Source organism: Hyaloscypha bicolor (assembly GCF_002865645.1).
Source record: "Hyaloscypha bicolor E unplaced genomic scaffold K444scaffold_55, whole genome shotgun sequence".
In the NCBI taxonomy this organism is placed as follows: Eukaryota; Fungi; Ascomycota; class Leotiomycetes; order Helotiales; family Hyaloscyphaceae; genus Hyaloscypha; species Hyaloscypha bicolor.
The window spans coordinates 1,112,806-1,137,391 of NW_020194557.1; the positions used below are offsets into that span (position 1 = coordinate 1,112,806).

Below are 24,586 nucleotides of genomic sequence, written 5' to 3' on the forward strand. Positions count from 1 at the left end.
ATCGCTGCGGGAGGATATGCCAACATTATGTATGGACCCATTTTTCCTTTTCTCGCTTCTTTACAAGACAAGAACTGACCGAGACCCCATAGTAATTCTCCGCATTATCACAACGTGGTCTCATCTCCTGCGTCAAAAACAGCAGGTGCAGCTTCCAGTCGTTCGTGAGGATCTCCGGATCGGGGCTAGGAGTGGAGAAAACATCTCCAGCAAGTGTGACAACAGAGATAAGCAACGTGCAATGAACGGCCAGGAGGTCGTCTCTCGGCTTGCCAATTTCTTGCTTTTGCGGCCGCTATCGATGTCTCCTGGTACCTGATCCTAGAAATAACGGTAGAACGCGGAAAAGAGAGCGAACAAAAGGAAGATTGTGAGGGTGCTAGCTACAAAAGGACCCGAATTGCGACAACTGAGCAATGACTGTGCGCGTCCCGTACCGTTGTGGCAAGCCACGACAGGCACGACCCGTCCCAAGGGGTGTGGCGAGGCAATTTCTGCACCAGGGAACGGCGACTGGAACCTTGATAAGGCTTCTTGGACCTCGTGAGGCGCTATTCCTGGAAGTTTGTTGAAGAGAGATACACAATCGTATGCAGGCTTTTGGGACTTGGGACGGAGGCCACTGGGAGGATCCGCAGCTGAGCCGTGCTGTGCATTTCTGCATGAGGCCTGCGTCGCACACACGGAGCACAGGCCAGAGTACCAATGAACACCCGTGCACTGAAGGGAAACGGGAATGCTCAAACGAGAGAATGACGAGAAAAGAAATATAAAATGCGTTATCGCGGGAAGAAACGACTGGAGTGTGGGAACTTCTTCGGCGGCGTACGAAAGTACGTTAGTCAGGGGCTAAGCGATCCTCTTAGTGTGGGGGTGGAAGGGGGTGGCGCTGCGTGGCACTACGGATTGGTGTAAACTCAACAAGGGTAAGATTTCCGTGGGTTTGGTCCAGAAGTGTAAGTTCTAGATGGCGGCATTTGGCCATTTTTGAACACGAAGAGACGTGGAGGTGTTGCTCAGTTAGTGGAAGACCCCGCATTTTCAGACCAGAAACAGCCGATTGCCCCTGAATCTCTCCAAACCATCGAGTGGGGGATTGCGGGTCTTATCTTAACTTCAACTTGACAGATAGGCTTCCCTCACACTCGTCATAGCAATATCGAGAGAAAGTATATTGTCTTTTTTCGTTAATACACTTCGACCTGGCCGGCTCCAGCCAGTATTGTGTTCCCATGGCTGCATACAGCGTGATCCAAGTGGAACATGCCAGTGCGTTCCTATTGAACTATGTGTCAGCGCCTAGCACTTGTTGTCCTGCCTTTTTGACTTCTTGCAATACTCGGTACTGAGGCTGACTCCGATATCTTCTTTCGGGGATTGTGGCTTGGGTTGAGTGGGCCTCTCCTGGATTTCAAGGCTTGACTGCAGAATTGTTGCATGCTCATACTTCTTCACTTCGACTTTGAGAGGCGGAGTATCTACATTGCTTTTATGCAAGTCTATCAACTTATTCCTCGGCTGGCAAGTGTGCCGTCCCGATCATAATTTCGTTGAAACCGGCGAAAGTGAACATTGAGAAGCGGGAAGGGGGCAAGTTTCTCGGGTGCTGAAGTTCAGCCGAGGAAATCAATCTCTATCTCCGACGACATCTTCCTTTCTTACATCTGCTACAACAGTGCCAAAGGCACCAAGGCATGGACAACTGCACCACTCTCGCTCAGAATCATCGGGCAGCATTAATCATTTCTCCGGTCGCCAGCTATGGAACAACCAGTTAACGAAAACATCTGCCGGCCCCCATTTTCAGCCTTTCGGGATCACCAATTCCAGCAACTATGCGAAAATTAGCGCCTCAGCAAAGGTGCTTCTCCCCAAAATAGCGCAGAACACCAGGTGATGTTTCCTCTCTCACGCAGACTAGCAACTTAGGGATCAGTACTCGTCGAGCTTTGGGAGACCATTCACGTCACGTGGGTTGGTTGGTCCTTCCTGGAATGATATTCCTGAAGGAAACTTCAACAACAATATTAAAGTAGAAGATACACGTGCCTTGCAAAGCATACTTTTCGGCGTATGAACTGCAAAGTCACCGCAGACTGCAATGATGGCTGTTAACTTTTACGGCAATGTCACGTGTGATCCCTTAATTACGAATATCGAAGGTTGATCCAGGTTGTGTTTGTTCACATGCTAAAGCCGGCGGCGAAGAAAGCAGGCTCACGGCAGCTGCCAGCATGCCCAACTAATCTCATTTGTGCCAAGCCCGGCCATCGATCTCATCATGGACGACGGACCAACCTTCGGATCCATACTATCGGCATGCCAAGGGCTTGACCTCTTGGCCAAAGAGCCCGTCAACACCGCGACAAATGAAAACCTCATATCTCTAAAATATCAGAGATAAGGGATCTAACAAACTATCTCAGCGTCCTCTGTTATAAAGGAGCTGGCGGGCGTTGGTTTGAGAGTCAAATTTTTAGACTCTTCGATTGCGCCGCCAGCGGAAGTTCGTCATAGTTCGTCATGCTTGGATTTACGAAGAAAATTAACGAAACAGTCGCGAAAAGCATTGTGGGGAGAAGATTTCGACTCGATGGCTCAGGGCATACCAAATCGCGTGAAAATTCCAGATTCTTGACCGAGATTCGAGCAGGTCTCGCGACCTTCTTCGCCATGGCGTATATCATATCTGTATAGCTTTTGACACCTCGAACAGCAAACTGAGGACTAACGGAAATAGGTCAATGCCACCATCTTGACAGACAGCGGTGGGACCTGCGTCTGCACCGATGCAAATGATCCAGCTTACGCAGATAATATAGAGTATAATCTCTGTCTCGGCATCATCCATCGGGACTTCATCACGGGCACTGCTGCAATAGCTGCATTAACATCCTTTTGCATGGGTCTGTTTGCCAACATGCCTATCGCCCTGGCGCCTGGTAGGGTTTGAATGCTTACTTCACTTACACGGTCGTTGGATTCCATGGGCTTGGTCCAGTCAGTTACAAGCTCGCTTTGACAGCTGTCTTTGTTGAAGGATTTGCGTTTGTGGGGTTGTCACTTCTCGGTCTGAGACAATGGCTTGCGAGAGCTATTCCTGCGTCTATCAAGCTGGCGTCTGGCGTTGGTATTGGGCTGTATCTGAGTGAGTCACTCATTTCCCTCAAAGAGTCCTGTTAATGGAAAGTAGCAATCATCGGCCAGACCTACAGTGCTGGAATTGGTGCCATTACTGGAGCCACCGCCACGCCACTAGAGCTTGCAGGCTGTCGTGCCGAAGAGATTGTCGACAGCGTCTGTCCAGGTTCCACCAAGATGCGCTCTCCAACGATGTGGATCGGTATATTCTGCGGTGATTTCGTAACCGCCATCCTCCTAGCCTACAAAGTCAAAGGCGCCATTGTCGCAAGCATCCTCCTCGTCTCGATCATCTCCTGGCCAAGACCAACACCTGTCACATATTTCCCCTACACACCTGTTGGCAACGACAACATCGACTTCTTCAAGAAGGTGGTTACTTTCCACGGGATTCGGAACAAGCTCGCTGTCCAGGATTGGAACCTAACTGATGTCTCAGGACAGTTCGGCCTCGCATTTTTCACTTTTCTCTACGTAGATATCCTGGACTGTACCGGAACACTGTACTCTATGGCCCGCTTCGCCGGTGCAATCGACGAAGAAACCCAAGATTTTGAAGGTTCCGCGGTAGCCTACCCTCGTAGACGGTACCCACCTCTCCACTCTTTTTATTCCTCCTCCGCTAACCTATTATAGCATTGGGAATCTCAATCGGTTCCCTCTTCGGCCTTTCCCCAGTAACACCCTTCATTGAATCCGGCGCCGGCATCTCCGAAGGCGGTAAAACAGGTCTCACGGCCATCACCACCGGCCTCTGTTTCTTCATCTCCATCTTCTTCGCACCAATTTTCGCATCCATCCCTCCGTGGTCTACCGGCTGCACACTCATCATCGTCGGTGCCATGATGGCGAAAGCAGCCAAGGACATCAACTGGCTGTATTTCGGCGACGCTCTACCGGCCTTCATTACATTGGCCGTAATGCCGTTTACATATTCCATTGCGTATGGGCTGACCGCGGGGATCGTGAGTTATATGATTATCACTACTACGACTTGGTTTGTAGAGATGGTGAGTGGGGGACGGATAGTAGTGCCAGATAGGGAACTGAGAGAGCCGTAGACGTGGAAGGTTAAGGGTGGGTTGTTGCCTGCTTGGATTGTCAGAGCAGGAAAGGGGAAGAGGGATTTTCTGGCATGAGGATCCTGTGCCGACTGGTGTAGAACGGGGTGGAGACTCAGGGTCTACAGAAGGGATGGGCAGCGTGAAGCTTCCTACGGTTGAATCCAGATCGGATGCGGAGACGAAGTGTGGTGGAGATGGAGACAAGGGTGAAAAGAAGTTGGATTGAAGGCGTTCGAATGTAGATTGGAGTGGCTATGACACTACTTTCTTGTAGCCCGCATTCAAAACTTTGTGGTGACCCAAATCCCAGCATTCTAAAACGTCGCCGGCTGGTTCACATTCACAATTTCAAAGTCAAACTTCCGAAGCAGTTAGGTGGTGGTTAATTCAAGAAACCTCAGTGAAACAGAGCACTGATCTCAAAGTAATTATTGTTTAGCTCCATGAGAGACTCGGGCTTCCCAAGGCATTGAGTCTTTCCGTAATGGAACACCAAGTCAACTCTGCTCGTCATCTCTGCAAACTGATCTCCTTCCGTTTCAAACCACCTCTCGCGTCTGGCTGTATCTGCATCCTCGCCGAAGACTTTCTTCAAATGATGAAGCCCTTAAGATGACGAACCAGCCTGCGTGCCTTCAGTTACGAATATCCCATTCAAAACATCTCCACCTTTTGGCACCTGTCTGCTGAATAGGCCCGTTGCTGACGGGGTATTCCGGAGACCTTCTCCTCTCACAGCCTGTAAGTAGGATAGTTTCTTCCCTGCAGAATTGGTGATGACATTTTGCCCGCCAGCAGAGCAGAATCAACCTCGACTTGCAGCCTCTGGTAACATTGTGGGTTTATCAAGAGATTCAGCAACACCACGTGGATGGTTGCAGCAGACATATCACTACCTGCAACGATTTGGAGAAGTGATTTGCGGATTAAATCTTCTTCAGTAAGGCCATGTCGGGTGAAAGAAGCCACCGCATCCTTCTGTGACTTGGCGCCCAGCAGAAACCGCTCTAGGACCACCTTCCTGGTAACCTGCAGAGCATCAACCACGATCGGAATTTCACTAAATTTCGAATTACCCAATGAAAGCCCCGAATCCCAATTTTTCACTCTCCTTCGGCAACAGCCGTCCGAAAAGTCGAGAATGTGTAAGTCCGCCAGCAATGGCTCATTCGCCATAATCAGCATGGCAGGGATGTACCGCTCGATTATTTTTATGTACTCAAAAACATCTCGTCTTGATAACTAACTAAGGGAAATAGGGATGAGATAGAAATAAAAACAAGAAGCTTGGCGTCGTTTGGAAGGGTCAAGGACAATACTAATTTGTTGCCTGCGATACAGCGGGTATGGAACATGGAGAACGAACCACAGATGCTCGGATTTTCATTTGAGTGAGCTCCTGAACGCTCGAAGTAGAAAAGGAACATTTGGTCCAATAAAGATAAAGACCCCTTCCCCAACTATCATATTCTCGGACAAGCCCAAGACATTCGTCCTGGTTGCAAAAAACGTGTCTCTTACACAAAGCTGCTGTCGCAACTAAATGTATCTTGTTAAGTTCTTCTCCATCTTCACCTTTTTTCACAGATCGTATTTCGTGATGAACATAGACTTCCTGAAATCTTTCTCAAGTCAACCGGTGTCAGCTATACGTCTCCTCAGACAGAGCCTCCTCAACACCAAAACTCCTTGCTTTCAATCTAACCTCAAAAGGCTTCCTCTCCACAGCAATATACACTTTCTGCTCCTCCCACCTCAACTGCCCTTTCACACTATCAACTTCCTCAAAATCAAAATTCCACACCAACCTCGCAAGCAACAATCTTATCTCAGCCCACGCTAACGCTTTCCCCGGACAGCTCCTGGATCCCGTACTGAATGGCAGCACTGCGTTACGTCGATCACTGTGATAAGGAGACATAGGGTCCTCGATGGCAGCAGAGAGCCACCGCTCAGGAATGAAGGCGGTAGGGTCGTGAAAGTAGATAGGGGAGAGATGGATACTTAAAGGCTGGACATTGACGTGTATGTTTCCTGGGAGCTGATGGCCTAAGACGGTGCCTCCGGTGGGAGGAGTGAGACGGTTAAGACCTCCAGCTCTTGAAGTGACAATCGTGTCAGTGAAGGGTAGAATACCAAGTAGAATGTAAGTACTACTCACGCTGGCATACAAACCCTCAGTCCCTCTTTGATGACGCCATTGAGGTATTCCAAATCCTTGAGCGCAACCTGCGTTATCCCACTTTTGTTCCGAATATTTCGTACTTCGTTTATTAAGATGGCTAATTTCTCGGGGTTTTTGACCAGAAAATTCACAATTCCGCTAAGGACTGTGACGATCGTCTGGCTCCCTGCAATAATAATGAGAGGTGCATGGGCATGTGGCTCCCTTATCGTTAAACCTTTTTTCCCTTTTTCATCCAACTGAAGCATACCGATTACATCAGGTCTCCGTCTCTCTTTCTCGCGTCCCAAACGACGTTGGACTTTGTCGACCGCGAGCTGAAAATGATATTTCTGCGTCTCCCAGACGCGTTTGGGGATCGCCAGCCTCAAGAAACAGTCCAGGTAAGGATAATAGCGCAAAGAGGCAGCACAAGCGACAGCCTTGAAACTCGCTAAGATCTCAAAGGCCCAAGGACGAAATTCATTGCTCTCAAGGCAATTGAACGATTCACCAAAGGCAAGATCCCCAATACAGTCAAAGGCTGCAAAATTAATCCAACTCGTGATATTCAATACTGCCCCTTTTTCGGATTTAGAGACTACTTGCTCCAGGCAAGCTACCAATTTAGTAGCATATTTTTCTATCAGGCCTTCCTGTGCCCGGACAGCTTTCTCGCTGAATGCACTTGCGACGCCTTTGCGCATTCTGGCATGATCACTCGGATCCAGAGCATTGAGGACCATGAACGGTTGCCCTTTAATAGTTCCATTCCAAAACGGCCCCTTGGGAAAGGCTGGATGAGTGGCGGTTTTTGCGTAGATATCTTGCAAGGCTTCTGGGGCTGCGAAGGAAAGCTCATCAGGTGCAACACGGACAATATCGCCATACTTGCAATGGAGTATTCGAATTTCTCTAGCCAAAGCGCCGGCCTGGATATGGCTAATATATGGCAATCGAGAAGCGGTCCAGGGTTTTGGTCCTGGGAAGCGTGACAAGGGGTGAAAATAGACGTTGTAGATTATGCGACCGACAACACACTTCGTATGGATTAGGAAGTGAATTTTAAGGAAAGAGTCCTAGGACTCACTAGAACACAGAATGCTAGAATTCCACCGAGAATTTCCAAAGTCTTCTTAATCGGGTATTGCAAGAGAGGAGTCATGGCGAAGTGACAATTTTGGTAACAGTAAGGACAGGGCTACTTGAGATAGTCGCAGGGCGGACCTCGATGTTAGTAACAATAGTCTTTTACGCAATGCACTTAAATCCCAATTTAACCAGAATCCGAAGTGGTGTGGGCGTCAGGCACCAGAGAGGACTCAGGAGAGAAGACGCGAAGTAACGTGGGGGAGCCGAGTCGGACCACAATATGCAAGCACTTCTCAATTTAGGTGCTGCAGAGTGCTGAAAACCCCGACTGTAAGGTGTCCGAAGTCAAGTCATAAGCTCACTCCCTCTTGATACTATGACTGCTTCTTGTATCTGATGAGACTACTATTGTCTTTAAACTAGGGCATTATCCTCTCTCTCCCAGGTGCAGCTGTACAGTACTCTCGCCAGATACTATGGAGACTGCTCGCTTTAATGAAAACTCGGCTTTTTCTTTTGACGCCCAAAAAGGAATGTCCGGGCCGCGCCCCCTGAATGCTTTAGCGAGCACAAATATTGGCATGGCGTCAGCCAACCGTACTCGAGCTTTGGACGCATTGGGCTCCACACAAATTGCTAGAGACGTTTTGTCTTATAAATCGCACCCATATGATTTCGCACACTCAAGGCCTTCAATGAACTTCGGCCATGGCAAAGCACGTGCAGCTCTTATCGTGTACTTTGCTTACTACATGTGAATGATATGTGCTAGCAATGAAGCCATGGACTCTCTGTAATTCCCCAAGCTCCACGACAATCACATCTACTACTAACAGTCGCTCGAAATGCAAATCCTAGGCATTTCTTGCGGTTCCCCAAATGGAAACAGCGAAATCCTTCTTAAAACCGCCCTCCTCGCGGCGGCCTCCTCATCCCCAACTGTCACCACTTCTTTAGTGTCCCTGCAGTCCCTCTCCCTCCCCACCCACGCGATGCCCAACGACCTAGAACGCCCCTTGGGCCTTTCCTCCCCTTCTATCTTAGCCTCATCTCCAATTCCGGACGACCGCCCTGCGCTTGTAGACGCTATTCTTCTTGCCGATGCCCTGATTATCTCTTGCCCCATCTACACGCGCCAGCCTGCTGGCCTCCTAAAAGCCTTCACCGACACGGCACTTGGCCCCTTCGTCGACGCGGCGTTCGTTTCCCGTGCACTTAAGCAGCAGGCCACTGGCATCGCTCGCTTCAATGATTACGTGAAGGACTATGTGCCCGATGAGAGGGTACTGAAGAACAGGGTTGTGGGCCTGATTGCAGTAGGAGGAGCGACGTGCAAGGAGTGGGGAGCTCTTTCATTGCCTGGGTTGCAGCAATGTGTTTTCAGTTTACATGCGAAAGTTGTGGACCAGGTGATTGTGAGAGGATGTCCATTTCCAGGAAGGTGAGAATTCTTAAATCAACATATTTATCTTCTTTTTATTTAAATATATATTTATGAGTTTTGCGACGTTATTTACACTCGGGATCTACAACAGCCCCCCCCCACCGTTCCGTTAGTCCTGGTATATTGTACTATTAAAAAAAAAAAGCTAACTTCCCTGTGATCAACAGTGTGTTGATAGAAGGTGTGGGGGCTGTTGAGTTGGCTGAAAGGGTAGGGAGGAGTGTAGCGAGTCAGGTTGGAAAGGGGTACGAGGAGGCTGTGTATCTTGGGGACGAGGGTAGTTGTCCTTACTGTCACTTGGATCTTGTTGTATTAGAAGGAAAAGGGGGGGATGGGTGCGAATGCTGTGCTTGTGGGGCAAAAGGGAAGTTGGAAGTTGATTCCGAGGGCAGGATTAAACCTGTTTTTGAAGTGGAGAGTAGCACGAGTGTGGTTACGTGGGAGGGAAAGGAAAACCATATGGCGGAGATTGAGAAGGCGGGGAAGATACTGAGGCCGAAGATGGGGACTGTTAAGAGGAAGAAGGAGGAGTTCGATAAGATGGAGTTTGGGAAGATTGAATTTCCTAGTCAACGTGTGGAGGGGACATGATCTAAATCTGCTGATTTAGCCACGTAAGATTATTCTCTCTAAGCCAACTAGGTGGACCAAGATGTGTCTATTCGGAAAATCAATATCATATTACTGTTAAGCTAGCGTCTAGTCTTATTTTGGCCGACAGTTGGAACTCGACATGGAAGCAAAACCGGCTGATTCTCAGAGAATGGTTGTAAATTGGTTCTATGTGTCCAGCAATACCACTTACCCTTGTTATGAGGAGAACTGGAGGAGAAAGTCTTCCTGTGCGGGATAGCCTAGCGAGTAGTAAACTCCTTGCCGCAACAGCTCCTCGCGATCAGGTGTTTGGCCTGGTAGGTTTGATGGATATTAGAATGAAAGTTGGCTGCCTAATGTCCGTGAATGAGGTCTCCTGCAAGGCAACTGATATATCTATAAAAGAAGTACCTCTGGATCAATGGATAAACTAGGTACAATTTGGATTGATATCTGAGGATAGAATGTCTAACCTTCTATCATGGGTTGTCGATTGGAGCTCGATTGCTGAGAACAGGACTAGGTCTGTCGCTGTCGAACCTTCCTTGTATAACGCCAACACAGACATGCCGAAGATTGCTATCGAAATCAAACCCCATTCCCAGGATCTCACGCTCTTTGGAATACATTTCGACGAGATTAATCTCACAGCTTCCCTCCGCCAACCAGCAAGAATGCCGAATCACTGCCCTTCAAACTCTCCGAACTCCAATTAGCGATGGGAACGGGTATCACATTTAATCTGACATGTTAAATTCTAGATGTAGACGTCAACAATGAACTGGTACCTCCTGGCATTCCACGAGGTCGTGCCAGTCTCCGTCTGTGTTTTGAACTCTCTAGCCATGGCGGCTATTCACCAAACACGATATCATTTTTGTGATGAACTCGGAATTTAAAAGTCTCGCTGCTGCTTACTTAAGAACACACGAGAGGCTGTTACACGTTCAATGAATCGAATACAAGCACAACGTGCGCTTTCATCGTCTATTTCTCGGGGGAGGAGCTCATAGTGTCCTAGAAGGAAGCGAGGACGAGCGCGATGAAGAGAGAAGATGAGGTAGAAGTTAGAACAGAAGAAGGCAGAACAGAAGACGACGGTGGCACCCGTAACCCTTCGGACCTTGAGACAGGGCTCATTCTTCAATCCACAGAACACTACGAGCAAGCGCGTCTTTTCTGCACGGCATCGGAATACATCGGCTACGGCCCACACAGCATCCAAAAGGGCGATCTCATTTGCGTGCTCCCACAAATCCGAGTTCCGATCATTCCCCGCCAAGCGGGCCGTTACAAATTATATCGTCAGCACTTGCTTCGTGCTTGGGCTCATGGACCGCGAATCAGCGGAGATGTTGAAGCGAGGGCAGGTTGCTCTGCAAAGATTTCATATTCGTTGACGTGGTAGACGTGAGCATAGGCATGTTCTCAGGCAAGGATGCAAGAAAGGAAGGTCTGGATTCTAGGCAGGTTACTGAATGCTAGAAAAGAAAAGAGGAATCACACTAGAGCCTCGCCTCTTGCACCAACATCAAACACTGCGTTAAATGGCTCTCACTATTTTCATCCCTCAAATAAGCAAAATCAACGGGTGTCTTCCCTCCGACTCCCCAGACACCGAACTAAAAGTCAAGCCTCTTTAGCTCTCTGTTCTGTATAATGCAAATACTTCTTCGCGGTCCTCCTTCTAAAGCTCTTGCCCCAGCGTACCATAATCAAGAAACTCATCATGGACACTAGACACAGTACTGATAGCATGATGGCCGTTACTTGGCCGCCGAGGCCGTCTATCCATGGTTTGTTAAAACGTTAGTTGAGATGGTTTAAATTTGGGAGATGCGAGGAGAAAGGAATGACTTACTGAATCGCAAAAGTAAACGAAAACCCAATCACGTTTCGTATGAACAATATGAGTACCATACTCTCGGCAGCAATCCCCGGATACGCATCAATCGCATATGTCAAGCAAATAGCTCCCCCACTTCCGATACCAAACCCAATAAAGGCGGTCCCAATGCCAGCGGAGATCACCCAGCTCAATCCATTGTACGCACCGAGGCCGTACATCAGGAGACCAGCGGAGTTCAGGATGGCAGGCACAATGAGCAGCCAGAGACGGAATTCTGGCTCCATTATACCTTTGTTTTGGCGGGAGCGTCGCAGGATATACCAGTCTGAGAGGGGTCCGCCCCAGCACATGCCAAATATGCCACCGACGAAGGCGGCGATATTCGTATCGCCGACTAGATGAGGAGTGAGTACAGGGTAAGGGGAGGTTGCAGGGAGACGTACCAGCTGCTATGCCAAAACTGTAGGGTGGGGCGGAGAACAGTTCGGACTGTGTGACTGAGAGTAAGGAGAGCCACATGATCTGGATACCGACCATAATGCCAACCCACATGATTGCAGGAAACGTGAGGAGACGAAAAGGGAAGATGGCTAGCCACCACCACTTTTTGGGGTTCGCATTTCGGGTATGGATTGGAGCCATCTTTTGCCAGTATGTTTGCGCTGGTATTGGGAATGCTGAGACCGCGGTAACGGTATCTCGTCGAATGGGTTGGGCAATGAGAGGGTTTGGATTCTTTCCAGTAAGAGCACTGTCATTGGAGGCGTCGTTGTTGAGTTCGTATTGTGGCTCCGGATCTGCTAATGGACGCCTGTAGATGCTTTCTTCCAGGGTGAAAATCTGTAGCACCAAGATAATTCCGAAAAAGATGACCAGGTACCAGAAGCAAAATCGCCATCCTTGTGCTTCTGTGATGTAGCCCGCAGCAACTGATCCCATATACGATTGTCAGTTCTGGAACATGGTTCGGCCCAGCATACCCACCCAAACAGGCCCACTCCAATTGACTGACGCTGACATGAGGACCCCCCAGATTATCAACAACCAAAAGTGGTATCCCTTTCGCAGAGGGCTCCAATTGAGAGGGTCATCGGGGTCGCTTGTGGGTTGAGGGACCAGAACGATGTCTGCATTGTTACCAATTCGATGCTTGAGGACGGATGTTCCTTGCACTGAGGAGCGTCAGCATTGAGCAGAGAAGAGACCGTAGCATGGGGTATCTGCCCTGGAGACACTTTCTCCGAGGATAGAGAACTCACTGTCAACCAGATGCACCGTTCCTGGCACCATCTCAATCCCTTCCCGAACCTCGAAAGCGTTCTGTAGGATAGGTTCCCCCGGAGTGTCCATGGCGCGAAGTTCTATGGAGCCGTCTCGTTTCCGTTCTCGCGAGTGTGTCAAGGAAATGCAATCGTGACATTGTGGAAGGCGCAGAAGGAGCTGAACGCTGTGGTCTGGTCGAGGCACAGCATAACTTACGAGTTGTTGGATCTGACTGGGGGAAGTCGCTTTTCAAGCCCAGCAAAAGCAGTCACACACAGTCATGGCCAAGCGACCCCGGCATAGGTGCATGTCTGCGCACGGCAGCGCTCAATCGTGCGCCCTCTCTTTTCTTTCATCCAGGGGCATGGCCTGACCTCTCGCCTGTCCGATCCGGTGGGTTGCGATGTCAAGATGATCCGCGCTTGATTGTTCCTAGATCGAGAGATCTGCCAAGCTGCCAGACTGGAGCAGCTTCCCGCAGCGGGTCTGACTTGCAGACATAAGTCTGTGCTTTTTAGGGTATTTTGCTAAGAAACGAGCCCCATAATTATTTAAATGCTTTCATTTTATATTCAGAATTAAGTTTACATGCCTTCTAAGCTCAATCTATCCTTTTTCACTGTGTGCGCTTGAATTATACGAGGTTCTAATCTGTATTTGTAAAGAAAATGTGAAGTAAAATGGGCAACCTTGGTTTTGTGATGTCTGAAAACATCGCTAAAAACACGGATTTATATCGCAGGCTCGTAATGAGCCCACCCTCAAAAGTCTGTACGGTATTTCGCTAAGAAGCGAACGCCAAACCCAATTTTGGCCTTTTATCCTATTCTCTAAATCGCTTTAAAAGAGTTTTAAAACTCACTCTAGCTTTTTTAATTATATGAATATAAATTATAATAGGTCACAATTAATAGTTGTTGTATATTTGTCAAGTGAAGTGGGCGACTTTGGGTTTGCGATGCCTGAAAATATCGCTACGAAGGCGGGCCGGGCCGCATTAAAAATCGTCCATCCGCTAAAAAGCGAGGAACATCAGATCTCAATGCAACCCCTAAAACTCTTTAAAATAGCTTTGTGAGGTAGAAAAGAAGCATATCTAACTTTTATGGAATTTTCTCAATGATTAAATATAATACGGAATTACGAGAAATTTATATGTATATATATTGCGAGAGTCAAGGTTGTGCCCGCCCGCCTTCGTAAAAACACGGACTTTTGAGGCCGGGCTCGTAAAGATTGGCCTCCGCCCAATTGCTTGTCTTCATCTTGCCAAGGCCCCGACGTTGATAGCTCAGAGGACAAATAGGCAGAAGTGAACCATGTACCAGGTCAACCGATCGACTGGGTAAAAACACACTTCACGCGATACGAACAAGATTTCTAGAATTGTGTATTTTTTTTGGGAACATAAGCGTGATGCACGTACGAAGGCGGGCGGCATTAAAAATCGTCCAATTAGCTAAGGGAAGGCGGCCGCAGTCTTGACTCTCGCAATATAGAAATTCTCGTAATTCCGTATTACATTTAATTATTAAGGAAATTCTACGAAAGTTAGATTTGTTTCCTTTCTATCCCACACAGCTATTTTAAAGGGTTTAGACTCTGCATTCAGATCTGGTGTGATTTTTAAAACGTAGCGATTTTGGTGTTCCTCGCCTTTTAGCAGATGGACGGTTTTTAATGCCGCCCGCCTTCGTAGAAGCTGGGAGCCACGGGAGCAAGGCTAAATACTCCTTAGCGCGATAATTAAGCGAATTTTCCCCTCACAACGTCTCCTGCATCGATTGTTCAGCACTCTGTCATATATTAATCACGTCCACCAGGTCCTCGTTCTGAAGAAGCTGTCAGCCGAGCCGAGCAAGATACCGCACTTGATCTGGCGACCTACGCTTGATCAGCCCGTGGCCGCAACGAGATCTCGGTCAAGCGACCCGTGAGGCCATAAAGAAGCATCACCACGAAGAATGGCACAATATTCGTTGGTCCTGTAAGCAAGTTGCCATATGATTTAAATCCCGCAAGCTATTCTCGGAATCCTGAAGGTTTCTGACGCCAAAGAAGAGTGTTGACCGGGGAGAAAGGAAGTTCGACATCATGTCTTCTAACGAGACCCGCAGGCACCACCCATACACAGCTCACTGTTTTATTTACATTAATTTGAGTCCAGTGCAAGTCGAATTTTCGTGTCCAGCTACTCGTCGGCCGATCCTCACTCTGTTTAGCCCCCCTCGCTTCGCTTATCAGAAATCTTCCGCCATTATGAAATTAAGCAATTTGCTGCACATCATGGAAGCAGCGCAAAGTCAGAAAGGGAGTTTATCCCTTCGTCTGGCAAGACATGGTCCGTACTAGCAAGGGGGCCTGGCTTAGGAAATGCCAAGGATCCAAATGCCCTGTAATCCCGTTACTTTATGCCGTGATCTTCGTATTGACTCGAAGCTACCAAGAACTGGCAGCTGGACTATGATCGGGAAGCTACAGCTGTCCAAGAACCGGCGATTGTTCCTTTGTCTCTTATTATACTGGACGAATTCTACACCTTCTCCACGATCCCCAAGGCCGAGCACAACGATGAATTTACCTTCACCTCAACAGCAACAAGCAATTTTAGACGGATGTCCATACTGATATATTTGAAAGGGCTAAAAATCCAGGCCCGGGGGTCCCGGCCATGGGCTGCAGATAGATCCGGTTACATTACTACATGCGCAAGGAGGCTAGAATCGAGCCTTTGGGGGGCAGAGCCGTTGTCTTAAACAACGTCGTGCTTCAGTTTTTCTTAGCTGCCCCCCTCACAAACACCTGCTCTTCCGTCTCCTCTCTAGCCTCTGCCACCATTCACTCCTCGGCTTTACGTTCTTTACCGACTTGTTACTGGAGTAAATTCTTTTCCAAGACGTGCTGGGTCACTGTCCTTCCATTCCTCTATAGTATTACTTAACCCTCAAGCCAAGAGTTGGATTCTTGTCACCACGTATACCTCTTTGAAGACCGGTGCCTTTCTTTTCTTGCTTGCAGTGCAAGTTCAGGCTAAAATCACCAACAAAACCACACTTGCGATATTAGCGAAAACTTCAATAGCAGCCGCCACGACTTTACCAACGGTTGTTGCGGCGGCGAGCACAACTGCAGCCCTCGATCCCAACGTCACCAACTGCTTCCTCGCTCTCCCAACTCAACCTCTCACAGCTGCGGGTCTCTCCACACCATTCCTCCTCCACGCCCTATGTTCCCAAACGGTCGCTACACAGCAAGCCTTTGCCGAAGCTGCGATATATGATCCGGCCACTGGTACCATCTCCATATATCATCCTCCTGTCCCTGATGCCGGCAAGACTGCGGGTGCTCCACCTGTCGTTCCAACTCTTCCAGCTGGAACTGTAGTTGCTTTGTGGTTTCGATTCAATCGTTGGAATTCTTCAGCTTCTCGATGTCAGCGGCAAGGAAACAAACCAGTCACCCACCCTGAAAGCAGCGGGATGTATCGGCGGTCTTCAAGGAGCAAAGGCGATGTATTCGGACAAGTGAGCTGGTGCAACGCTGCATCCTGGTTTTCCGCCGCCAACGCTGGAATCGCATCTGGAAAGGCTGTCATTCCACCTCTGGGGGTCGACAAATTGGGAAATCCATGCCCCACTAGTCGGCCATTTGAGATTACGGACGCCTGCCCACCTGACAACGTCCCAACGCAGCACCTCCTTCTTCCCGATGGCTCTACTGCACAAGATAACGCTGGGAATCGGGCCGCTCACCACGATGCTCAAGTCATTACCAACGCTTCAGATGAAGCTCTGCTCACCAACATCCTCGGCCCTCTCATTGGCTGCACCCCATACGTCGCACCATAGATCGGCAGTCCCGGGGTAACAGGTCCTGCCCTCGCCTTGTCCAAATTTCAAGCTAGTGCGTCACAGGCCGCTCCAATTGGCTTCCGCTCAATGATCCGGACACTCTCCTCACATCTAATGGCGAAGTCGGTGTCCAAAAAACAAACGAGTACCGCCTCGGTGTCGGCCAGCCCATCATCTCAGCCGGTGCCAACTCAGGTGCTCTCGTACCTTACTGCAATAGCATGGCTGCAGTAAGTCCCCCCTTCTTCAAAGGCTTCGAGGGCGCCTTCATTGCGCAGGTCTTTCCAGCTCCAAATATGGGCCACAATCTGTTCACGTTCCTGTGTGAATGGTATCTCATGTCTTTGACGCAACTCACTTGCCCTCCTGCTGCTTTCCAGCCTCTTGTTTGCAAGCTTGGTGGGAATGGAGTGGCTATTTCTTGCGTTATTACGCTTCCGAATTCCAACCCGACGACTACGAAGCCTTCTACGAAGATCACAGCATAAAATAACGGGATTACAGGACACTTGTGTTGTAACGGCACTTCACCGACTGTTTCCAGCGCACTCGGTCACTGAATTGCCCTAAAACACGCTTATACGGGGCAGAGGGTATCATAACGTTTTAGGGCTTCTCCCCCGTACTTACAAGGGACACCTGGCTAAAGAACCCTACAGTAATTACTTAGCGCTATTATCGCTTCGCTAAGAGCGCTATTTACCCTTAAAGATCTTCTCATACCTTGCGAATTTCTCACAGCGCCTCTTGAGATCTGCTTACGAGCCTGCCGACATACGAAGGCGACGGGCGTTGAAAATCGTCCATCTACAGAGTGCGCGCAAGAACACCAAAATTGCCTTGTGCGGAAAGTCGCACTAATCCCCAACGCAACGCCTAAAACTTTCCATAAGAGTGTTATATAATAGAAAAATAGCACATTAATCTTTTCCAAGATTTTTATAACGATTAATTTTAGGGAGAAATTGCGAGACATTTATAACCGCATAGCCCCTAGACTTCCCAAATCCTCGCTTAGCGAGTTGAACTGATTTTAATGCCCGCCGCCTTCGTAAGTCTGTTTTTAGCGAGTGATTTTCCCCACCAAGCTTCACTCTCATGCCTCCTGCACCCCCCCTCTAGACTTTACCCACTAACCGGGGGATGAAATCCCTACGAAATACAAAGAGGCGATACGCCAGCTCTACGGCTTTGCTAAGGTACCAGTTGAGCTACTTATGACGCGATACAAGCTTGGAAGGAGCACACTTGATAAGGTTTTACAATATGACGCACCCGAGCGCTCGCGCATCTCTCGCACCGGGAGACCCTCTCTTCTTACCGATAAACAAGTCGACGAGATAATCGAATACGCGTCCGAGACATGGGATTATCGAGTCCTTAGCTTTACCCTCCTTCATAACGAATTATAGCTTGAATGCACTGTTAAGACGCTTGAGCGCCGACTCAAACAACGAGGCTATTTCCGGTGCGTCGCGTGCCAAAAGCCCTACCTTATGGCAGATCAAGTAGTCGCACGATTACTTTGGGCGATCACACATATCTTCTGGACGACGGAATGGCTAAAGGTCCTCTGGTCTGACGAGGTTACATTCTTAGTAAGAGGGAGGACGGTAAAAGAGAGAGTGATAAGAAACAAGGACGAGAGGACACACCCCACTTGCATTCAACATTAATTCCACCGCGGAAGCACGACTCCAGTCAACGTGTGGGGAGCAAATGGGTATGGCTATAAGAGTCCCTTAATATTTGTCCACGGTCCTGGTAAGAAAGCAGCCTTTACGCAAGTCGATTACCTTCACCAGATCCTCTCGCGCATTCAGCTAATTCTTGAGACTTTTGCGGCTATTATACACCTCCTTCGGCCCTCCGCCGAGCCCTTATTTATGGAAGATGGCAACTCAGCTTACGGCCATAAGTCTACTCGCAATTACTATATTCAATACTATACGAAGTACAGTATTATATTAATGCCTCACCCGTCTACGAGCCCCGATATAAACCCAATTAAGAAGTGTTGGAGGAGAATCAAGCAGGCATTGCATAGACGAAGGCATTAACCGACTACGGTGGCTGAAATGGAAGCAATAGTCTTAGAAGAGTGGGAGCGTATACTACAGGAGCTAGTTTTAGAGCAGGAATATTGGGTCAATGTACTTATGCAGCGTCATGGGTGGTTAACTCCTAATTAAATGCTAATTATAGACATTGTAATAGTGACGTGTGGGACACGCTAAAAACACAGACTTATGTCGGTAGGCTCGTTAGAGCGTATGGCCTGGAGCTATAGGGCCTTACGGTGGGTTCAACCCCCTAAATTGTGCCCTGGAGGATGCCAAGGGCCCAAATGCCCTGTAATCCCGTCACTTTATGCCGTGGTCTTCGTACCAGTGCCTTAACTACGAAAACTTCTATAATTTCTCTAGCTACGTCTGTAGCTAAGATCATAACAACGGTTGCAAATCTCACCTCTAATACCTCGACAACCACACTCTCGATGACGAAACTAGGGTAAGTTCCAACTGTTCGGAGTACTACTCCGTCTGGTAGCCATGTCGAATAGCTCTTAGGATTTTCTACTCCGGAAATACCTGAAAGAGGTATGGTGACTCAGATTTCTTTGGAGCAGGTCGTCCGTAGTAGCAAACACCACCAAGGCACTTTCAACAGCCACACTCGCCACACCTCTCCCAACCAAAATTCTCAATACCACCGCACTATCCATTGACAAAGGAGAGGTTCTGTCGAAATCTGTAGAACACCTTCTACGTGAACTTCGCAGAAACATCCACCAACGGCGCCCTGTAGGTCAAGTGGTGGATATATTGGACTGGTCCCTAGCAATGCTGAAGAAGGGGATGAAATCTGGGTCGGGAAGGGAACGTGGGTTCCCTTGGTACTTCGACAATCTGGAGACTTTCGAACTTTCATTGGGGAGTGTTACATTCATGGAATTATGGATTGGGAAGCGCTGAAGTTTTCAACGTTTCAAATGCAAGAACTCAAGGTCCTTTGAAGGCCTCGTCTCTGGACCTCCCCTCCTGCTTGATTGTTTTTATACCAATCATATATCCCTATGTCCCAACTTTTTTACATTAAGGTGAACCACTGTAGACTTTAGGTGCTTGGAGTAGAGAAACTTAGCCAGTTTGAGTCCAATACCGGTATTAGATCAGGCTAGAATGTAGACTTTTTTGGTGTAAGTACGAAATTTATGGGAAGAGGGACGAGAAGACCAGCCATTCCATGGAGTGTGGGAATGTCATTCTCGGTGAAGCGGGGCTTGGGCAGATACATCTGTGGGATGAGGCTAAAGACTGAAGACTTTCTTGTGGCAATGAAATTATCACGATGCGATAGCATACTATTAATAACGCAATATCCTAATATATTTTTAGCCACCTGAAGTGTTTTTGCTATCAAATCTTATATAATATATGACCGAGAACCTAAGGGCAAATAGAATATCTCTTAGTGTTTAAGCCCATTCCGAATTGTGAGTCCATGTGAAGAGTTCCAGAATTCTCCTCGGGGATACTCATACTTCCTAATTGCATCAGATTTGTATTCGACGCTGTAGCCAGCCTCCTAAGGTGTTATGAAGTAACCATTTTCTACTTTGACCGGGTGTGTGATGACCTCACTAAAGGAATTGATATGTTCCAAGAGAGCCCTTTCTCCACCCAACGAGATGTAGTTAACGAGAGCCAGGTGTTGTGTGTATTCGTTGAGACCAATTCCTCCGCTATGGGGTACTACGGGCACGTTGAATCTATAAACATGTTGGCATGATTTTGAAAATAACCGTATTACCGATGGATATAGGTGATACTTTTTGGCCATCAACAACACCGACAAAACCTCATTCACGCCTCCCAAACGACAGGCATCTATCTGGCAGACGTCTATGGCACCTGATTGTAGCAGCTGTTTGAAGACAACACGGTTTTGGCAGTGCTCTCCAGTAGCCACACCAACCCCAAATGGTTTCAGCGCAGCACGAATAGCAGCATGGCCCAAAACGTCATCCGGAGATGTTGGCTCTTCGATGAAACTAGAAGGAAACTCGTTGTTAGTACATCTAAGCGGGTGATATTTCTAGAAAAGGTAAGATTACACGGGCTTGAAAGGGACAAGCTTAAGCATATACTCGATGGCCTCGGAAACGCTCCAAACTTGGTTTGCATCAATCATAAGCATCTTGTCGTAGCCGATCACATCCCGAGCGATCTTCAGTCGACGTATATCGTTCTCAAGACTGCCCCCTACCTTGAGCTTGAACTTGTCGAAACCTTCCTCCAGCATGCTTCGCATTTTTCCAATCATCTTCTCGTCCGAAAATCCCAGCCATCCAGCTTGTGTTGAATAGGCAGCCACAGCACGATTGTTCTTTGCGTCCCGTATCCTGTCGATCTTTGTGCCGTCCATATTTTTGAGCATATTGATAGCCTCGTCTGGTGTAATTGCATCGAGAATGTATCGGAAGTCGATGCACCTTACAAATTCATCAGGTGTCATCTCACCCACCACTTGCCACACAGGCTTTCCCAGATAGCGGGCCCAGAGGTCCCATAATGCGTTGACGCAAGCGCTCAAACCGAGATGAACCACCCCTTTCTCTGGTCCAAGCCAACGCAGTTGCGAGTCACCAACTAGATACCGCCATGTCTTGCCCATATCTTTGGTCATCTCTGCCAAGCTCTTTCCCACAAGCCTCTCGGCCGTATAGCGGGTGGCAGCACAAACGAGATCATTGCCGCGTCCAATCGTGAATGCAAATCCGTGGCCATCCAACTCTTGCTTCGACGTATGGAGGATAACGTATGACGAGCTGTAGTCCCCTGCTGGATTCATAGCATCTGAACCGGATTGATCCAGACTCGTTGGAAATCGTAGATCTGCGGATAGACTGACTTTAGCTGTGGCTCTTATACCGGAAGAAGACAATTCGAACCGTAAATGTCGAAGGATTTAATAACGATTTCTTCGATTGAATTATTGACTCCAGTGGCATTATTGCCGTTCATGGTTTCGTCAATAGACATTGCAAATATGTGTGTGTGTGTTCAGAGGCAGCAGAGCCGAGGTTATTTAAGTAAATATATATATAGCTTAAAGCAAGCACGTTTATAGTTATGAGAAGTTGGAGACCATTTGGGCCGCACAACTCATTATATCGCTCGGTGGAACATGAATTGTATGGGGGGCTGCTAGCAAACCCCGAAGGGGTAATTCTCGGCCTTTGAGCGGCTGACAGGTGGGATTTTGTCCGTTTATCCTCTCCGTTAAGTCAACCACCTTCCAGATTCCGAAATGCGTTGCCGCTTTTTGCCGGTATATAAAACAACTCTAAGTTAGATCGACAACAGATGCAAGGGAGAGTAAAGAGGATTCCACGATGTTATAGCATTAGGATGAGTGGGCACATTCCTCTGATGAAATCAACGATGGTTGAAAGCTACCAAGAACTGCTCAAATTTGTACCGCTACGGTCCAGCTATCTTTGGCAAGGACAGCTTGTATGCTTGCAAAATCCACCTCAATGAGACACAACCCATTTCCTTTTGATTTGACAACAAATGGAGTCGAGATGTTATCAACCGTGACTCTGGCCCTCTTCCCAACGTCTTCCGCTCTCAACATGACGAGAAAACCAGCAACGCCATTGAAACTAAAGTCTATAGACAACTTCCCGGTTATGGCTCGACTCCTTTGGATAGCCGCAAGACCAGCATATTTATCAATCAATCCGAGACATGCAACCATGGTGTGGCCGAGATATTCGTAGGGCGCAATAGTAAGCGTCTCTGACGCCTGCGGGCCTATCAACGTAGATATCACTGGCATCGAAGATGTCTCATAAAATTTGTCTTGTCCAAAGCCCCTCAGTCTCACAGACTTAGCTGCGCCGGCATTAGAGAGCCACAGCGCAACATCGAAGTTCCCATCTCCATTAACAGGTTTCTCGATGCCTTCCAAAGCATCAATGAGGTCGAGCTCGAAGATAATGTCCACTGCGTTATCGAATGCGCTTTTTCGTGCGTTCCAAGGGATGAGAGATGCGGATCTGGCGTTAGGAAAATATGAGACGCCTTTGATTGCTGGGCCAGCACCCCCATCTAAACATCCTTCCCACACATTCCTCGACAGCGGCCTGATTGTCTGTGGCGCCTTAACTACTTCGTAGGTGTTCGTCGTTGACCTTCCAACCAATTTATTTAGGATCTCGAGATCAAGCTGCCCTGGCTTATCAGCGAGCAAGAGAGGGCCTTCGAAAAAAGCACGCAAGACTGCGTGGTATTCTGGCCACTGGGCACTTGTCACAAACATATCGGGATCTGGAATAAGACATAGTTGGGAGGTAAGCATCGCGTTGTAGATATTATAGTGGATATGGTTGCGGTGGATATCAGGTCGATTGAGACCAAAATCATCAGAATTCCTGATGACGATCTTCCTGCCTTGCGTCGCAACCCCCATTCCAATGTCACCATTGAAGGTACGCTCGTAGTGGGCCATGAAATGGATTACTTTGCTGTCCCCGAAGACTTCATTGGCGGCTCTGGTCATGCCATCCCACATAGCGACGAACTCCTCGCCGCCCGAGACCCCATCTAGAAGTGAGCCATAAGCCTGGTCATCGACTTTCACAAAACTGATGCCGGCATCAAAGCAGCTTGTAAAATAGTCTTTCCAAAACGCATACGCCAGATGGAGAGGCGGTAAGCACCATGTCCTTTTCTCGGGGTTGGATATAGAACCGGATTGCTGGTCATCAAAGTCATTTTTGGGCCAGTCGATTCCTTGAATGTTGTCCCGATTCAATTTGAATGTCCGCATCTCATACTTCTTTGCTAGCGGCGAAGTTGGGGCAATTGAGTTCCAGTATCCGTGTAGAGTCATCCAGACTCCAACGTCTTCCACTGTCGGGAGCGTCTTCTTGATCAGACATACAACATCCGAAAGCGGACTGTTCATGTGCTCCCATGTGTCAAAGCTCCACAGCCCTCGCGTCTTCTCGCTGCCATTGAGCCCATAACGAATATCCTGCCAGCCATCATCAATGATGAAAGTACCGACTGGGATGTTAAATTTGGCCAATTTATGGACCAAGTCATCCATAAGATTTAGTGTTAACGGAACATTTTCACCAATGCTTGACCATGTGCAGAAGCCAAGACGGTCGAAGGGACTGTGGCCAGTCTCCTGAGTAAAGGGAGCCGTAGAGTAGCCGTACTTTTTACGCGCAACATCAATTGCTCCGCGAATTGCATTTAGCTCTCCATTGTGAACGGTAAGTTTTGCACCAACGTATGAAACGATCCTGCCACACTTCTTGACTCGCCGGGCACGGATGTAAACACCAGGTGCCTCTCCAACACGCGCGGCACTGAGATGGATAAAAGCTCCAGGCGGAGAGGCTGGGAATACCGCCAGGACTGATTTAGGATCTATTTTCGGGGGTTTTGGCCGTAGCAGGAGGTTGTGTGTCGGTGTATTTGGTAACAGTTTGCTCAATGGCGTAAAAGACGCCTCAATCCACGTCTCTCTTGATCTATACCAGGCCCAGCCTTCCCAGTCGTTGATATCGAGCCAGTCCAGTTTTTGGCTCTTTAGATTCTCGCCTTCTTCGAGAACAAGCTCTGTTGAAAACTCCCGGTCGTGGTCGCGGGACCACCCATGTGCAAACAAAATTTTGCCTGGCAACTGGACTCCATTTGCGAGAATCGAGATGTGCTCAGGAAAGTCTGAGCACGAAAAAGAGGTCTTGTAGGTATACAAAGCTCCAGATGACTCGAGGTCGACCTGCTCGAAATCCGAAGTACCACCTTCGAATTTGGCCACCAGTTTGATTGGTTTCGGCGAGTTTGCATAAACTGCAATTCTTGGAACTCTGGGGGAAACTGTAACCGCCTGCCCGAGGGCAGGGGTAAAAACGATATACTCAGTAGTAGCCATGGTAGCTATGAATCGGGGAAAGAGAGAGTGCCTTTGATATAAAGTAGTACTAAGTTACCCACCATGTACCTTGTGTCTCACCTGTCTGCGAATATTTACATTACTTGCTGGTAATATATATCTAAGGTAAGGAAATATGCGCTCCCTAAAGAATTACTGTGATGC

At 48.3% G+C, this 24,586-nt stretch overlaps 11 protein-coding genes across 11 annotated transcripts; 5 read left to right on the forward strand and 6 right to left on the reverse strand.

Annotated features, from left to right (window-relative positions):
• The first annotated feature begins 271 nt into the window (after positions 1-271).
• On the forward strand, positions 272-578 carry K444DRAFT_611322 (uncharacterized protein). Its single transcript, XM_024879919.1, has one exon. It carries the CDS (start codon positions 417-419, stop codon positions 570-572), a length of 156 nt encoding a protein of 51 aa, XP_024739029.1. The 5' UTR covers positions 272-416; the 3' UTR covers positions 573-578.
• A 1,945-nt stretch (positions 579-2,523) lies between these two features.
• K444DRAFT_651987 (uncharacterized protein) lies at positions 2,524-4,381 on the forward strand (the record flags this gene model as incomplete). The annotated part of the gene is made up of 6 exons (XM_024885754.1): positions 2,524-2,691; positions 2,741-2,942; positions 3,002-3,148; positions 3,194-3,721; positions 3,778-4,151; positions 4,203-4,381. 6 exons carry the CDS (start codon positions 2,524-2,526, stop codon positions 4,278-4,280), a joined length of 1,497 nt encoding a protein of 498 aa, XP_024739030.1. The 3' UTR covers positions 4,281-4,381.
• Positions 4,382-4,840: 459 nt separating this feature from the next.
• On the reverse strand, positions 4,841-5,390 carry K444DRAFT_628125 (uncharacterized protein; the record flags this gene model as incomplete). Its single annotated transcript, XM_024882883.1, has 2 exons — positions 4,841-4,944; positions 5,102-5,390. 2 exons carry the CDS (start codon positions 5,388-5,390, stop codon positions 4,841-4,843), a joined length of 393 nt encoding a protein of 130 aa, XP_024739031.1.
• A 387-nt stretch (positions 5,391-5,777) lies between these two features.
• Positions 5,778-7,534, reverse strand: K444DRAFT_662231 (cytochrome P450; the record flags this gene model as incomplete). The annotated part of the gene is made up of 3 exons (XM_024886679.1): positions 5,778-6,302; positions 6,377-7,409; positions 7,460-7,534. 3 exons carry the CDS (start codon positions 7,532-7,534, stop codon positions 5,848-5,850), a joined length of 1,563 nt encoding a protein of 520 aa, XP_024739032.1. The 3' UTR covers positions 5,778-5,847.
• Positions 7,535-8,300: 766 nt separating this feature from the next.
• On the forward strand, positions 8,301-9,570 carry K444DRAFT_662232 (uncharacterized protein). Its single transcript, XM_024886680.1, has 2 exons — positions 8,301-8,902; positions 9,073-9,570. Exons 1-2 carry the CDS (start codon positions 8,307-8,309, stop codon positions 9,494-9,496), a joined length of 1,020 nt encoding a protein of 339 aa, XP_024739033.1. The 5' UTR covers positions 8,301-8,306; the 3' UTR covers positions 9,497-9,570.
• Positions 9,571-11,128: 1,558 nt separating this feature from the next.
• K444DRAFT_628128 (uncharacterized protein) lies at positions 11,129-12,698 on the reverse strand (the record flags this gene model as incomplete). The annotated part of the gene is made up of 6 exons (XM_024882884.1): positions 11,129-11,151; positions 11,210-11,286; positions 11,361-11,742; positions 11,792-12,277; positions 12,329-12,520; positions 12,608-12,698. The coding sequence occupies 6 exons, from the start codon at positions 12,696-12,698 to the stop codon at positions 11,129-11,131; spliced, it is 1,251 nt and encodes a 416-aa protein (XP_024739034.1).
• A 2,209-nt stretch (positions 12,699-14,907) lies between these two features.
• On the forward strand, positions 14,908-16,459 carry K444DRAFT_662234 (uncharacterized protein; the record flags this gene model as incomplete). Its single annotated transcript, XM_024886681.1, has 2 exons — positions 14,908-15,490; positions 15,561-16,459. The coding sequence occupies exons 1-2, from the start codon at positions 15,316-15,318 to the stop codon at positions 16,457-16,459; spliced, it is 1,074 nt and encodes a 357-aa protein (XP_024739035.1). The 5' UTR covers positions 14,908-15,315.
• Positions 16,460-17,028: 569 nt separating this feature from the next.
• K444DRAFT_362732 (uncharacterized protein) lies at positions 17,029-17,687 on the reverse strand. The gene has a single exon (XM_024872198.1). The coding sequence runs from the start codon at positions 17,436-17,438 to the stop codon at positions 17,106-17,108; it is 333 nt and encodes a 110-aa protein (XP_024739036.1). The 5' UTR covers positions 17,439-17,687; the 3' UTR covers positions 17,029-17,105.
• Positions 17,688-19,253: 1,566 nt separating this feature from the next.
• On the forward strand, positions 19,254-19,436 carry K444DRAFT_511409 (uncharacterized protein; the record flags this gene model as incomplete). The annotated part of the gene is made up of 1 exon (XM_024873463.1): positions 19,254-19,436. A coding segment is annotated over one exon (183 nt), but the record flags the coding sequence as incomplete, so codon positions are not given.
• Positions 19,437-19,933: 497 nt separating this feature from the next.
• On the reverse strand, positions 19,934-21,507 carry K444DRAFT_642272 (enolase C-terminal domain-like protein; the record flags this gene model as incomplete). Its single annotated transcript, XM_024884718.1, has 5 exons — positions 19,934-20,050; positions 20,081-20,234; positions 20,295-20,516; positions 20,580-21,360; positions 21,417-21,507. 5 exons carry the CDS (start codon positions 21,505-21,507, stop codon positions 19,934-19,936), a joined length of 1,365 nt encoding a protein of 454 aa, XP_024739038.1.
• A 427-nt stretch (positions 21,508-21,934) lies between these two features.
• K444DRAFT_586938 (glycoside hydrolase family 36 protein) lies at positions 21,935-24,421 on the reverse strand (the record flags this gene model as incomplete). Its single annotated transcript, XM_024878000.1, has 2 exons — positions 21,935-24,169; positions 24,269-24,421. 2 exons carry the CDS (start codon positions 24,419-24,421, stop codon positions 21,935-21,937), a joined length of 2,388 nt encoding a protein of 795 aa, XP_024739039.1.
• Positions 24,422-24,586: the final 165 nt, after the last annotated feature.

Excerpts from the sequence above, each read along its gene's own strand:
- K444DRAFT_611322 (XM_024879919.1), top strand. The coding sequence starts at position 417 with ATGACTGTGCGCGTCCCGTACCGTTGTGGCAAGCCACGACAGGCACGA.
- K444DRAFT_662232 (XM_024886680.1), top strand. The coding sequence starts at position 8,307 with ATGCAAATCCTAGGCATTTCTTGCGGTTCCCCAAATGGAAACAGCGAA. Across the intron at positions 8,903-9,072 it reads GGATGTCCATTTCCAGGAAG|TGTGTTGATAGAAGGTGTGG; the intron begins GTGAGAATTCTT and ends TGTGATCAACAG.
- K444DRAFT_362732 (XM_024872198.1), bottom strand. The coding sequence starts at position 17,438 with ATGTCTCGCAATTTCTCCCTAAAATTAATCGTTATAAAAATCTTGGAA.